This window comes from Hippocampus zosterae, chromosome 2 (genome assembly GCF_025434085.1).
Source record: "Hippocampus zosterae strain Florida chromosome 2, ASM2543408v3, whole genome shotgun sequence".
Lineage (NCBI taxonomy): Eukaryota > Metazoa > Chordata > Actinopteri > Syngnathiformes > Syngnathidae > Hippocampus > Hippocampus zosterae.
Genome location: NC_067452.1, coordinates 2,113,481 through 2,129,560, shown reverse-complemented (window position 1 = coordinate 2,129,560; position 16,080 = coordinate 2,113,481). Strand labels below are relative to the sequence as shown.

General features: G+C 42.9%; 1 protein-coding gene and 1 long non-coding RNA gene across 3 annotated transcripts in view; both read left to right on the top strand.

The window, feature by feature from the left end:
- The window catches only part of plxnb3 (plexin B3), a 155,963-nt gene extending 140,379 nt beyond the window's left edge, over positions 1-15,584 (top strand). For both annotated transcript variants that reach the window (XM_052058672.1, XM_052058670.1), the window contains 10 exons: positions 1,269-1,347; positions 1,431-1,534; positions 1,609-1,696; positions 1,766-1,932; positions 2,860-3,020; positions 3,103-3,250; positions 3,334-3,398; positions 4,969-5,044; positions 13,848-13,922; positions 14,003-15,584. In XM_052058672.1, the coding sequence (XP_051914632.1) occupies positions 1,269-1,347; positions 1,431-1,534; positions 1,609-1,696; positions 1,766-1,932; positions 2,860-3,020; positions 3,103-3,250; positions 3,334-3,398; positions 4,969-5,044; positions 13,848-13,922; positions 14,003-14,107 (1,068 nt within the window). In that variant the 3' untranslated portion in view covers positions 14,108-15,584. The remainder of the gene's footprint in view (positions 1-1,268; positions 1,348-1,430; positions 1,535-1,608; positions 1,697-1,765; positions 1,933-2,859; positions 3,021-3,102; positions 3,251-3,333; positions 3,399-4,968; positions 5,045-13,847; positions 13,923-14,002) is intronic.
- LOC127596453 (uncharacterized) lies at positions 7,234-7,872 on the top strand. The gene is made up of 2 exons (XR_007961484.1): positions 7,234-7,265; positions 7,646-7,872. It is a non-coding gene; the product is annotated as an uncharacterized LOC127596453 (long non-coding RNA).
- Positions 15,585-16,080: the final 496 nt, after the last annotated feature.

Sequence of the window (16,080 nt, the reverse complement as noted above, 5' to 3'; positions counted from 1 at the left end):
TATTTAAGCCCTTTCACAATTGGGTTTTGTGCAAAGAAAATGTAAACAATTTGGCACCTAAGACTCACAGCTGTTGCTATAGTGTAAACACAAACAGACTCTCACTGAGTGTCTTATATGAAATATTCATATATATATATATATATATATATATATATGAAATATTTATATATATATATATATATATGAAATATTCATATATATGTATATATATATATATATATATATATATATATAAAAATCTATAGCGCAAGATGTCCACCCATCCACTGTAAGTGCAACTCTTTGCGCACTGTTCAGCGACACAGTAATCTCACTTCTCACTTTGTTGTACACATCGGGAATATGTTTGTAAGTGAACACAGACCTGTCTGGTATTTTATACCTGGGTTCCAAAACGTGCACGAGCTGTCTGAAACCCTCGTTGTCCACCACGCTAAGGCTGGAGGTCTTTGCATATGAAATAAGCAGTGGCCTTAGTTATAGCCATTGCGCGGCCACAGTGAGTTGCAAGGGGACTCCCAAAATAAGAGGCAATTTTTTTCTGATCCTGACCTGGTTTACCAAGAGTTTCTCCGGTGTCCGACGAGGAACTGGGCGGGGAAGCGGGAGGGAAACTTGTCGGTGATCTGGTGCCATCGGTTTAAGTGGGTCTGCATATTTGTGGTGCTGCCGTTGTATGGCTTCTTAGTGCGACATTCCTTGCAAATTTCGGAGGTTTTATCAAGCTTTCCGTCTTTCTTTTCGAAGCCGTAGTATTTCCAAACATAAGATTTGAATGTTGCGGCTGCATTAAATATAGTAGTTTCCTTGCTGCTGCGTGCGCTAACTTCCATAATGTTTCGCTCGTTGTGTACTGGACTGTATGTGACGCACGGCTACCGTCCGTATTAAACACAAAACGCAAAGCAATGATGGTGCATTCATTGCGCCTACGAAAGGGCAGATATGTGACGTTTAACATGAATAAAACGGCGATTGAATCGGATTTTACCGATACCCATCAATGCATCGTGATGAATCGCGATTTCACCGATACCCATCAATGCATCGTGATGAATCGCGATTTCACCCGTCAATCGCGTCGTACCCAGTGAATGAGCCGATGCACTCGGATCGCGGACGTGCGCATCGATGTATCGATTAATATCGATTATTTTCCACACCCTTAATATATATATATACCTTAAAGTCCTTCCGTCTCACCCTCAGCGATTTAGCTGTAGCTGGTTTAACAATCGCCCATTTCACTGTGTGCCTGTGGTCAGGTGAAGGACAAGATCCTGGACCAGGTCTACAGAGGAGTCCCATTCTCTCAGAGACCAATAGCAGACAGCCTCGATTTGGGTGAAAACCTGTCTCAGCCGTTAGTCAAACCAATGATTGGCCACTGCTTCTAACCACCCACCTTTCCTTGTTTGATTGATAAGAGTGGCGTTCAGGTCAGGCGGGACACCTGACTCTGTCAGATGATGATGTCACAGCTGTAATTCAAGATTGCTGGAAACGACTCAACACGCTGCAACATTACAAGGTAATAATTTTCCCTTCTGAGTGGTTTTCAGTGAGATGGCTTCGTTCTCTATATATTTTCTTCTGCTTCTTCAGGTTCCAGATGGAGCCACAGTCGCTCTTGTCCCGCGTTCAAAGACTTCTTGTGACACTCAAGTGAATCAGGTGTTCCAGACTGGAGAGAGTAAGAGCCTGTGCGGCACATTTTGAACTTATGGGACTAAGAACTAAGTGGAATGTCTTTTTGATGTAGAAACAACAATGTTGGAGAGTGAAGAAGAGGAGGGACTTAGATTGTGGCATCTTGTGAAAAGCAGTGAAGACCTGGAGATTCCCAAACACAGAAAGAGCAGCATGAAGGAAAGAGAACGAGCCAAGGCCATACCTGAGATTTACCTGACCAGACTCCTCTCTATGAAGGTAATGGTGTGTGTGAATGTCTTTCCCAGACAACTGTCATTTTCAGAGCAGTTTAATCTTAGGCTGGGCACACACATTCAGGCAATCAGGCTGTTTTTGTGCAGATCTGGTCTTTTCCCGACCATGGATGTCAAACGTTTGACAAACTTATGTCCCATAAGATTGTCTCATAAGATTATCCTTATATGTGCGTTCAGTTGTTGCTATAATAGGGTCCAGAACCAGTGGGACACTCCATGTGTCAGGGAGAAGCCAAGTTCTTTCTCCTGAGCAAGTTGACTCCGCAAACTGTGATGTGACAGAATGTGGTCAATTATACAACAGAATGTAGTCAGCTAATGAAGTGACTGACTGACCAACGAGGAAACGTCATTCAACAAAGTAATATCTGCTTATTCTCCCTCACCCAGGTCACGGGAGTACTAGAGGCGGTAGGCCAGTTGTCTTCGGGGGGCTACCGAATGTCATTTTGTAAAAACGTGGGTTCTCCCCATACGACACGAAAAAAACTTTAAATCATGATTGTGATATCACCCAATGTTTTTTGTGAGGGGATACATTTTTTATGTTTGTATATGTACTTCCGGGTCACCTTTCAGGGAAACGAAAGAAACAAAGTTGGAGAATCCACGTGAGGAACATTTCTTGTCCTCAATAAGCATTCAAAGTTATCGTCAAATACTCTTTTGTCAGACAAATTGCCTTTTCTCAAAAATGTGACATACTACAAATGTTCATTCGAAAAAAAACTTGTTTGAAAACACCTGTTTATGTGTGGGTTCTGCCAAAGATAAACAATGTTTAAGAAAATCCTAATGTGTGTACCTGGCCTAAGATATTTAATGACCAGACTATTGTCCCTAAAGGTTGTACTTAGGTCTTCATGTGTCCTGATGTCCTGACATACTTGTCTACGTGTGTGTATAGGGAACTCTGCAGAAGTTTGTGGATGACATCTTTGTAGCCATTCTGAGCACAAAGCGTCCTCCTCCTATTGCTGTCAGGTTTTTTTTTGACTTCCTGGATGACATGGCAGAGAAACACGGCATTGATGACCCAGAGACTGTCCACATATGGAAGACCAACAGGTAAGACACCAACTAATCACTTGGGCAGCCAACCTGTCTGTATGTCTGTATGTCTAACTTGGCTTTGTTCCTGCACAACCAGTCTCCCTCTCAGGTTCTGGGTGAATATCTTGAAGAACCCTCAGTTTGTGTTGGATGTCCAGGTGACGGACAGTATTGATGCTGTGCTATCTGTCATTGCTCAGACCTTTATTGATGCCTGCACCACATCAGAGCACAAAGTGGGGCGGGTACGTCACTCGTGTGGCCTTTCATGCTCGACTTTGTGGTTGCCTAACATGTAAAACCATGTGATTGCTTTCTGTCCAATCAGGATTCTCCAGTCAACAAGTTGCTCTACGCCCGGGAAATCCCCCGATATAAACAGCTGGTGGAGAGGTGAGTTACCATGGGTTTTTTGGCGAGCATTTAGCACACAATTCACACTATAGGCAGTTGGCTGTGCCTTGTGTCCCCCATTCACAAAGCCGTACTTGAAGAAGTCAGATTGCACATCATCGACAATTTATGTTTTTGCAGTGATTTGCAGTCATACAGAGATTTTAAGAGGACATGGGAAAAAAAAGATAAAGGATGAATAATTTGGGGGGGCGGTGGAATAACACAACATTCTTTCATGTATTTCCTGGTCAGTTTGGCAATTCTAGTGGTAATTACTCCAATCTCTATGTTGTTAATTGCATTTTTATGTTGTTGAGTAAATTCTATGCCCCCTTTGTCTTTTTTCATCTCCATCTTCTCCACTTGAGGGCCCTCTGTTCACTGCAGGGCCCCTCTGTTCACTGCAGGAAGCATTACATAGTCCTTCATGATTGCCTCCAAGGTATTCTGATTCCCAAACAGCCCCTTTCCCAAAAAAATAGAATGAAAGGTTTTTAACCTTTGATTTTTTCCCAGTTTCCCAAACGGATTAAGGACTCTAAGACGGTGTTTACTGGCAAACACTGAGTTAATGTTATATATTTTATGCCAGTCTCAAAGTAAACTTTTCAACTTTTCAATGGGTGAAGACACTCCATTCTTGTGTTGAGTTACAGTCATAAAGTAAAATGTTTTAACTGGCTCAGAAAACAGATTTGTTCAAGTTTTATTGTTTTACTGAACTATCCTAAAATGTGTTGTAGCCTCAGTGATAATTTTACAGTTTACCACCAGCGAGTCCCAGGGACTCGCTGATCAGAAAAGTACGTAAGCTACTGAAAAATAATTCAGTAGCAGGCCTGAGGATTTTGGAAATTCACGGGAACCATTTTTCGGTTCCGTTGGATTACCCAATGGGAAACCACGGTAACTAATTTTGGGTTCCGTAAACGTTCATAATGGGAACCCATTTTTCTATTTTGATGGATATTCATAATCAAGAATTCTGAAACTCAAAAGTATAATGTTTCAAGGGTAAATGTTTGAAAACTATGCATTAACAATGAACATTCAGTTCACACATTAGCTGTGTACTCCAGATTTATTCAATAAAATAAATGGATCAAAATATGTTGCACTCAGATGGCATCATGAATACAGGATACCACAAAATCTAGTATTTTTTCCAATCTCGCACTGCAAAGATTGATTTACTGGTAGTCATGAATACAGGTAAGTATTGATTTGGGTTGACATCCTCTTCCCAAAACGATGCATATGTAATCTACAATCAATTTGATGAAAGAATCGAACACACGTCATCATTAGTTCTACCAACAGTTAACATTAGCATTACTGCACATTGTGACGAATGTTTTATTCCTAAAGTTACCATGCTACAACCAGTAAATATAGAATAACCAATACTGTTTTCATAATATTTTTCACGTCTGCTGCACTGCCTCGGGATCACTGGCGTGTGTGTGTGTGTGTGTGTGTGTGTGTGTGTGTGTGTGTGTGCGTGTGTGTGTGTGTGTGTGTGTGTGTGTGTGTGTGTGTGTGTGTGTGTGTGTGTGTGTGCGTGCAGGTATTACAGTGACATCCACAGTGCCGCTTCCGGCTGTTACCAGGAGATGAACTCTACTCTGACTGAACTGTCTGGGGTGAGTGAAACTAAAGAAGCAGAACATGTGGGACAAATAAAGGATATCGTATTTCAACTACGTTTGGCTCAGTATGCACAGTATATCAAGTCAAGTCAAGTCAACAGTATTTATAGAGCACTACGTTTGGCTCAGTATGTACAGTATATCAAGTCAAGTCAAGTCAACAGTATTTATAGAGCACTTTCAAACAGCCATCGCTGCATACAAAGTGCTGTACATGGAACAATTTAACATGCACAATAAACAGTAAGACAAATCGGTAATAAAGGTGGTAGAAAGCACCAAACAGTAAAATCAAGAACAAATCTAAGTCATGCTGAGTCGAATGCCAAAGAATACAAGTGAGTTTTGAGGAGGGCTTTGAAGATGGGCAGCGAGGAGGCTTGCCGAATGTATAGGCAGTTGCTTCTTTATCACCTCCAAACAACTTGGCTAGTCACTACAGACAAGTGATGACCAACATTATGCTGAATTTACTCTGTGTGGTTCAAGTGATTTTACAATGCTTAGTTTCCGGTCGCCATGTTTTAAGGGACACACGCAAAAGCAAAAAACGAAGTCAGTGTTCTTGGTCATCAATATAATGTATGGTTTTATGAAAAAACATCTGACTATTACATTGACATATTGAAACCAGTTGTTCTAAGTTGTTATGAAATGAAATGGAAAAGTTGGTTTGAGGGAAAGACTCATATTAACTTCCAAAATTAGACTGAAGCCAGTTTATTCCCCAAAATAAGAGAGCAAAACATCTTATCATATATAATTACTTAATTCTATTTAAAAAAGTGCAAAAAACTGGGATGGACTTTCATGCTGTTAAGAGCCTCGAGTCTTATTTTTACTTTGTGTCTGGATGCGTGAATGATGTTGGCTGCATTCAGCACAACAATCTTTGCCTCATGACAGCAAAGGCACTGTGTGTTACTCGGTTGACATTGTCGATCGCCACTTCTTCAAATCGTTTGTGTTCAGATAAACTCATCTTGCTTTAAATCAAAGCCTTTCAAGCAAGCTAAGCATGATAGCTGCTAACAGAGGGACATGCTTATTTGCAACACATTGTTTAACAAACATCAAGTCTGCGTGTAAAGTGTTGTGATTAACGTCTGAAAGGGTGTGCAGGGCAAACGAAAAATGTCCTCTGATATTCCATCAATGTATAAAACTTTAAAATAACATATGAATCTTTTTTTTTTTGATGATGGCGCTCCCTGAGTGGCTGCCTCTCCAGCAGCTCATATCCCTGTTTGAGTTTCTTTTCGTCCTTTTACTTTATTTATTTCTTCTTCCCATTTTGTTTTGTGTGGTTATGTACCCCAAACCTACGGGGGGAGAGGGGCAGCTTCATTTCTGCTCATCTCCTTTATTTGCTTTAATCTTCGTATCCTGTGAACAGAGCTCCAGACAGCACACGCAACTCCATTGTTTACAGTAAGGACTAGCTGTTAGCATGGCGGGCTAACAGCAGGCTACTGGCCGGTGACAAACCGGATATCCCACGCGAGTTGAAGAGGAGGACACGAGGGTGTCAAGCCGGGAAGGAGCGCCGCACAAGGAGGAGAAAGTAGACATGTCCTCCCGTCCGTCATCATGGGGAATGTAAGATCGCTCCCTAACAAGATGGATGAGCTGGCGGTGCTAACGCGACATCAAAGGGAGTACCGCGAGGCTAGTCTAATGCTACTCACGGAGTCGTGGCTAACAGCGATCACTCCGGACACACATCCCGAGTTGGTAGGCTTCCAACTCATACGTGCGGACAGGAATGAAGGGAGTGGAAAGAGAAAAGGTGGGGGACTGGCTGTTTTTGTGAATGACAAATGGTGCAATCCAGGGCATATCACGATCAAAGACAAACTCTGCAGCCGGGACATTGAGCTGCTAGCCATTAGCCTCAGGCCCCATTATCTCCCGAGGGAATTCTCTCACGTCATAGCTGTGACAGTGTACATCCCCCTGTCGGCTAATGGTTATGCAGCGTGTGATGCCCTGATGACTGTCGTGAGCAGGCTGCAAACACAGTCCCCCAACGCGCTGCTGATTATGTCTGGGGACTTCAACCATGTCTCTCTGTCGTCCTCCCTTTCAACCTTCACACAGTATATAACCTGTGCCACTAGAGACAATAATATTTTGGACTTGTTTTATGCCAATACCAAGGAGGCATATAAACCCCACCCCTTTCCCCCCTCTTGCAAGAGCAGACCACAACTTGGTATTTCTCGAGCCTGTGTACAAACCGCTGGTGCACAGGCAGCCAACTGTGACCAGAATGGTCAAGAAATGGTAATCGGAAGCTGAAGATGTTATGCGGGACTGCTTCGAGACAACCAGGTGGGAACTCTTCAGCGAGGTTCATGGGGAGGACATTGATGCACTCACTGACACCATCACGGACTACATAAACTTCTGTGAGGAGAACACCGTACCACCAGAACTCTGCGGTGTTTTTCCAACAACAAACCATGGATTAATCTCGACATAAAGGTCCTCCTGAAGGAGAAGAAGAGAGCTTTTCTGTCGCGAAACAGAGGAGCTGAAGGCCGTGCAGATTCGGCTGAGAAGCAAGATCATTGAGTGGAAGAAGATATACAGGATGAAATTGGAGGACTAGTTACAGGCCAGCAATCTCACTGGTGTCTGGAGGGGCCTGAAAACCATCTCAGGCCATGACAGCCCAAAGACATTGACTGAGAAGGACAAGGACTGGGCAGATGGACTGAACCGTTTTTTCAACCGTTTCGACCAGTTGTCTGTCCCTTCCCCCAACCACCAACTGCAACCACTCTCACTGAGGACTTCTTCTCCTTCCCCTCCTCTTTCGACCAGCTCTCATCAACTCAGTCTGTCACCTGGTTCCTGCCTGTCCGTCACAACAGAGCAGGTGAGGAACCAACTGAGGAAGACGAATGTGAGGAACGCAGCAGGTCCGGACAAGATCAGTTCCCGGCTCCTCAGGACCTCCTCTGACCAGCTGTGTGACATTGTCCAGCACATGTTCAACCTGAGCCTGAAGCTGGGCAGAGCTCCACAGCTGTGGAAAATTGCGTGCCTGGTCCCAGTGCCCAAGACCCCCCACCATAAGGAGCTGAACAGCTACAGACCGGTGGCGCTGACGTCTCACCTGATGAAGACGCTGGAGAGACTCGTCCTCGCCCACCTTCGACCGCTGGTGAGCAGTCGAAAGTGGGCCCGCTGCAGTTTGCCTATCAGCCTGGCATCGGCGTGGAAGACGCCATTATCTACGTCCTCCATTCAGTGCTGTCACACTTGGAGAAGGCTGGGAGCACTGTGAGAATCGTGTTCTTTGATTTCTCCACAGCCTTCAACACCATCCAGCCCAACTTACTGGGAGACAAACTGCAGAACACCGGAGTGGATCACCATCTCACAGCATGGATCATAGACTACCTCACAAATCGGCCGCAGTACGTGAGGTTGGAGAGCTGTGAGTCTGACAGGCTTCTCTGCAGCAGTGGAGCGCCGCAGGGGACTGTTCTGGCTCCATTCCTGTTCATCCTCTACACCTCCGACTTCAGACACGGCACTCCAAACTGCCACCTTCAGAAGTTGTCAGATGACTGCGATTGTTGGCCTCATTACAGAGGGGGACGATCGGGAGTACAGGGGACTGACAAAGGACTTTGTGGACTGATGCCAGCAGAATATCCTCCAGATCAACCCTAGGAAAACTAAGGAGTTGGTTGTGGATTTCTGCAGGAAACAGTCCTCACCAGCACCGATGAACATCCAGGGTATGGACATAGAGAGGGTGACCTCCTACAAGTACCTAGGTCTTCTTCTGAACAACAAACTGGACTGGTTTACAAACACGGACACCCTGACTAGGAAAGGACAGAGCTGACTCTTCCTACTCAGGAAACTGAGGTCTTTTGGGGTTCAGGGGTCGCTCCTTAAGACTTTCTATAACTCGGTGGTGGCCTCGGCCATCCATTATGGCATTGTCTGCTGGTCAGGCAGCATCTCAGCCCGGGACAAAAGAGACTGGAGCGACTGGTCCACTTGACACTCTGGAGGAGGTGGGCAACAGAAGGATGCTAACTAAGCTAAAAGCTAGTCCCTCCCACCCCTCCAGCCCGCCCTGACAGCACTTGGTAGCTCCTTCAGCCAGAGACTGTTACACCCGCGCTGCAAGAAGGCGAGATACCGACGCTCGTTCCTACCGACTGCTGTCGGGCTGCTGAATAAAAATAACAACAATAATAATAATAATAATTAAATGATGTGAAAGACAATTGTAAATAGCACTACGATTTATCGATTTATGCGATTTATTATGCAATGACTATTTAAAAGTGTCCTATAAATACAGTTGAGTTGAGTTGAATAACCAAATAATAAACTAAATTTCCTCAGCAGGATGCTACTTTGATTCCCATTTGGCATTGCTGGGTGGTCACAAGGAATGAACACAGCAATTTAAACCCTCGTAGCATTTTTTTAACCATTCAAATAACACTGAAATGCAGTATCTATGAACAATTGTCCGTTTAAAGACGATTGTGCTTATTGGGCTATGCATTGATGAATCCGTTCGACCAGGGGTATCAAACTCATTTTTGTCGTGGGCCACTTTGGAGTTACATCTTCACTCCGAGGGTCGTTACGACAGTGAAACTGAATAAGTGCTTAATCATCTCATTGTCCTATTACGTGTACAAAACAAACTGAAAGATTACTATTTTTGAGTTGTGTGTGTGTTGCTTGTTGAATTACTGTTAAGCGTGTGTCAACAGGACAACAAAATTATTGTTAAATCTCCCCGTTATTTATTACACATGACAATTTCATAATTCAGGACAACAAGGAAATGTTGTCCTGAAACATTTGAAACATTTGATTATGCTTTTAAAAAGCATAATCAAATGATTTGCTTTGTGGGCCACATTAAATGGCATGGCGGGCCGGATCTGAGCCCCGGGCCCTTGAGTTTAACACTTGTAAATTAGACAATGCAAATAATCATTCAAAGAAACAGTCTAAAAATAATTTAACACCGCTGGGTACCAGAACATGGACAGAGGGTCCCAGCGGTAAAAGCTTTATCAATAAGAAAATGCAATTATCTACCGCATTCAGGTGAAGAGTGAGCAAATAGGGTGAGGAGTTTAAACACAGAATCAATAATTTTAAATAGTACAGATGGGTCGTGATGGTGAGCCTGAATTATGGCCGATAAATGTTTTCTTTTGGCCCTTTAACTGTAATCTGGCAGTTACGCCAGCAGTCTTTGCAGAGTTTATAAGAAACCTACAGTCTATCTTTTTTCCACGATGGCCACGATGGCACTACTGCTGAGCTGCGCAGGTTCTGCCATTCAACCAAGGCTTGGGTCTAGCTTTTGACCACACACTTTTTAAAGGAGCCACCCAATCCAGTATAGCGCGGCAGGATGAGTCTAACCAAGAGCTGACTTCCTTCATGTTTGAAGAAGGAATGCAAAGCTCATCAAAGGCTTCAGAGAACCAACCAGATGGTTAAAAATCCGATGGCTGCACTCCGGAGCAACACAACATCAAAGAAATCTGTCATATGATAGGAAATCACATTGTCCAAGACTTTCAAGTTTGACACAGGTCGATCAATAGTACTAGGTCTAAAGTATGCCCTTATTCATGTGTTGGGTTAGTTACATACTGCAAAAAAAATTAAAGGAATCAATAAGCCTTGAAAAGTCCTTTGCCAGTGGTTTTTCAGGACAATACACATGAGTATTAAAATCCCCCTTGAGGTGGAATGATCATACTTAAGCCTGATTTGGCTAGAAGATTTGAAAATTCCTTCAAAAAGTCCTTATTGTATCTAGGAGAATGGTAAATGACTGTGCAGAGGAAAGAGTCAGCATATCCTACTTCAAAGAAAGTTTCTTCAAAGCGGTTGATTGATTTGGTAAATATACACCCTTTGCATTAAAAATTTTTTTAAATACACTCACCGTTAGTGCACCATGTCCGGGAGTACTCGAGGAGTCCAAGATGGCACAGTCAATTAAATTAATACTGGTACATGTCTAAGTCTCAATCAGACAGAGGAAATACAGGTCGTTGGAAAGGAAAAACTCCCTTAGGATATATGTTTTGTGTCAACGACTTGGCGTTGAACAACGCAATTCTTGTGAGAGCAACAAAATGAATGTGTGTGTGTGTGTATACTGTACATATATATATATATATATATATATATATATATATATATATATATATATATATTATATATATACAATACAATACATGCTGATTTATATAGCGCTTTCACAACAGCGGCAGCTGTAACAAAGCGCTTATATATATATATATATATATATATATATATATATATATATATATATATATATATATATATATATATATATATATATATATATATATCCATGTAGACGAGGTGACTGATATTCAGGCTTGAGAAATGTAGTCGGATGGTGACTAAGAGAGGAAGGGTAGTCCGCACTGAAGGGGTCTCACTCCCTGAAGGAACAATAGCAGACATTGAGGACAGCTACAAGTACCTTGGTATACCACAAGCCAATGGCAACCTCGAACTGGCAACAAGGAAAGCGGCTACGGCCAAATACCTCCAGCGAGTGAGGCAAGTCCTAAGAAGCCAGCTCAATGGCAAGAATAAGACCCGGGCAATAAACAGCTACAGTATGCCCTGCCAGTGATCAGATACCCTGCAGGAATAATAAGGTGGCCAAAGGAAGAGATTCAGACCACGGACGTTAAGACCCGAAAGCTCCTAACCATGCATGGAGGGGTCCATCCCAAATCCAGCACCCTGAGACTGTACGCAAGCCGAAAGGATGCGTACAGTGAGTGTGAGAGCCACTGTCCAGGATGAAACATCCAAGCTCCATGAATACATCAAGGAGAAGGCTCCAACGGATGACGTACTCACAGAAAGTCTCAGACAATGGGGAACAGAAGATGAGGCGCTGGAAGAGGGACCATCATGGGAGGACAAGCCCCTCCACGGGATGTACCACCGGACCATAACTGAAGTGGCTGATCTCAAGAAGTCCTATCAGTGGCTAGAGAGGGCTGGCCTGAAGGACAGCACAGAGGCACTCATCCTGGCTGCTCAGGAGCAGGCCTTGAGCACCAGAGCCATCGAGGCCCAGATATACCACACCAGACAAGACCCAAGGTGTAGGTGTTGCAAAGAGGCACCTGAGACGATCCAACACATAACTGCAGGGTGTAAGATGCTGGCAGGGAAAGCCTACATGGAACGCCATAACCAGGTGGCTGGCATAGTCTACCGAAACATCTGTGCGAGTATGGACTGGAAACCCCAAGATCAAAATGGGAAACACCTCCGAAGGTGGTGGAGAATGACAGAGCAAAGATCCTCTGGGACTTCCAGATCCAGACTAACAAGATGGTAATGGCGAACCAACCAGATATCGTGATCATAGATAAAGGGCAGAGGAAAGCCGTTGCAGTGGATGTAGCAGTCCCAAGTGATGGAAACATCAGGAAGAAGGAACATGAGAAACTCGAGAAATACCAAGGGCTCAGAGAGGAGCTGGAGAGAGCCTGGAAGGTAAAGGTGACAGTCGTGCCTGTGGTGGTCAGAGCACTCGGGGCACTGTGATCAAATTTACTACAGTGAAAAATCCCGTTGTCAAAAAGGTCTTGCTGCAAACATGATTTCGTTGTAGAAGAGTTCACCGTACAATGAAAACAAGCCTTCCGCAAAAGTCTAATCCAACCTGAGCCCACAACGACTCCTACTGCTTTACTCCAAAACTGCAACAGCAACGACCATACTGGTTTACACATAGGCGGTAGTCCAGGATATATTTAATTGCATTGCTAAAATGGCTAAAAAAACGATCTTTGGATGCCAACCAACTAAGACAATAAGAGCTCTGACGCTGGAAGAGAAGGTAAAAGTGATCAAAATGAAAGATGGAGGAAGCAAAACAAAAGGCATCATCCAAGAAATTTATGTCTGTGAAAGTGAATGCCGATCGTAATTTTTTTTCCCTTTTTTCTCTTTGTGCACAACCGTACATTGGCTACTGTACAGTACTGTACAGTATAAAGTGTCTTTGGGATTAGGATTGTTTGATTTCAAAAATCATTGATTTAAATTCCAATTTAAATCAGCTAAAAATTTACTAATCAATACTTTTATTTTCTATTAATTCTTTTTTCACGAATGGATAGAAAATTTGAATGTTGCTTTACAACAAAATTAAAAAACTATAACAGATTTTTGGGTGTTTTTCTTCTTAATTTTGTATCATTAAATTACATATTCATAAGGTGTTACAGTACTGTTTACAGTAGACATATTATTCAGTCGGCGGGGGATACCCTGAACCAGTTGCCAGCCAATCGCAGGGCACACAGAGACAAACAACCAGCCGCGCTCACACTTACACCTAGGGACAAATTTGAGTGTTCACTCAGCCTCCCATGCATGTTTTTGGAATGAGGGAGGAAACCGGAGTACCTGGAGAAACCCCACGCAGGCACGGGGAGAACATGCAAACTCCACACAGGAAGGCCGAACCCGAGTCTAAGTCTATACATTCTTGGCCATTTCTGTTTTCCCAGCGCTTTTTTTTAACATTGCTGCTGTCACAGCATCATCTAGCTGCAAGAATGAAGGCACAGCTGGGATAAATTGGGCTTAAATATGTGCACAGTGAGGTTGGCGTACTAACAAGTCGATCACCATGCCGCCCATAAACAATCCAAAATATCAAATTGTGTTTTTATTATTTGAAGGGCTTATGAGATCTCTTGTTTCTGCTTTGTCTTTTCAGAGCTTAGCCTCTGAGATGAACAGTCTTGTTGTACTTCATGAACTCTATAAGTATGTCAACAAATATTATGACCAGGTAACTAAGACACACACACGCACACACATGCACGTGCACACACTATTGAGTCATAGTGTCCCTGTTGTGGTATTACTCAGGTCATCATGTCTCTGGAGGAGGATATCTGTGGTCAGAAGATGCAGTTGGCATATCGACTGCAGCAGGTTGCCGCGTTGGTGGAGAACAAGGTCACTGATCTCTGATGGCCCATTATGACCTCTGATGGACCCTATCCACAGCCCCACCTGGCTGCAGTCAAGAGACAAGAAGAGACTTTCTGGAGTTAGTGAGTGATTCAGGAGACACTGTGTTGTGAATAATGAATGGAGTGTCTGAGAGGCTTGAGAGCGAACACTCCAGCCTGTATCATTCAGTCAACACAATTCAATCATTCAGTCAACACAATTGACACATGGATCGCACATTCAGGTGTCTTGACACAAAATGACTCCAGGCCAAGTCCAGCTGTGCTGTAGTCACCATTAAAAAAGAACATCTGTATGACTGATTTGACACCAATGTGCATGTGACGACCTCCCACTGCGGCACCAGACTGCCACAAAACATAGATCCCATTGAACTCGGACCTGCTTTGTGTTATTTGCTTATTAACTTAATTGTGTGTATGTACTCCAAACATATTTAAGCCCGATTTATCCCAGCCCTGCCTTCACTCTTGCAGCTAGATGATGCTGTGACTGCAGCAATGTTTTTAAAAAAAGCACTGGGAAAACACAAAAGGCTAAGAATGAGCTTACAGAGTTTTACTCGTTGTTCTGACATCCCATGCTTACAGTATGAGTGTTATTGTGATTCAGCAAATGGCTTTGTATGCTGGCTCTGTACACTAAAGGTAGATCTTAAACAAAAATATCTCAAACTCAGTCTGTCAGCTTTTATGTTAACTGTCTTTTACTGATGCTATAATGTAACAGTTTTAGCTGTATGATGCTATAACATACACTGTTATGCTTGCTATTTGAACAAATTTGCTAATACACTTGCATGTTGTAAATCATGTAATCTTTATCTTATCTATCAAGCAGCTGTAGTGACTGAAGTCCATGTCCGCAAACAGAAAGAAGCAATAACATTAATAATAATAGCGATGATGATGAGTTCACAGCTATTTTTAATTAGATCACATAATGATGTGTCATGTGACCTTATCAGTGTTTTCATGCTGGGTTTTAATGTACATAACCGGTTCAGATAATGGATGAATTATCTTGTCTTTACTAAGCTTTTTTTATGAAAACAAAACTGTCAGTCAAACTTGATAACCGTGATGATGATGAAGACTGTTTTTCTGATATTTATGATGTGTGGCTTCTTTCTTTGTTTGTTTTCAGCTTGTCTTGAAATTTGAACACTATTGAGTTTGCATGTGTGTCATGATGCTGAAGATTTATGGTGTGTATTTTATCAACAAGACAACGATGAGGATGATACGGATTCATTTAATGGGAGGAAAATGCTGCTCTGTGTAAACTTTTTGATAAGAAAGACTGCTCTGATTGGACGAGCTCCCTTTGATACTGATACTTTTTATACATAGGATAAAAAAGATTGCAGATTGGCCATTCCTTCACAATTTTTTTACTAGCGTGCAACGTCAATACACAGTGTGATGCTCTTTGTACCATGACAAAATCATTAAAGTCTAATTTTTAACATGCATTATTTCGTCTGTTGGTTACTGTATCACACAAAGTACATCCTGTGGGTCAGAGCTGGTTGCTCCTGGAAGAGCTGGAAAATATGCAGGACAGCGGCCCTTGAGGACCAACTTTGGACACCCCTGGGTTATTCCAAAGCGCAGGACTGACTCAGTGGTTGCTCGATAAAAGATCAACAGAATGCTTCTTTGACGTCCGGGCAAGCCGAACTGAAGTTGGGATCCCAGAAGTGCAGACACCAAACAAGGTCTCCGTAGCAAAAAGGGTTTAATACACAAAAATTCGCACTGACAAAATAGTAACAAAGTGCTGGTCAAAACAAGGACCAGAGGGCACAAAAACGAATAACAAAAAGCGCTTGCACCAAAGGCAACTGGGGGAAAATAAGAACCACAAAGGCAAACAAAAAACAATGTAACAACTACACGCAAGCAAAAGCCAAATCACAAACCAAAAATCATACTTACAAAATACTTGGTACCGAGAGTTCAAAAAGC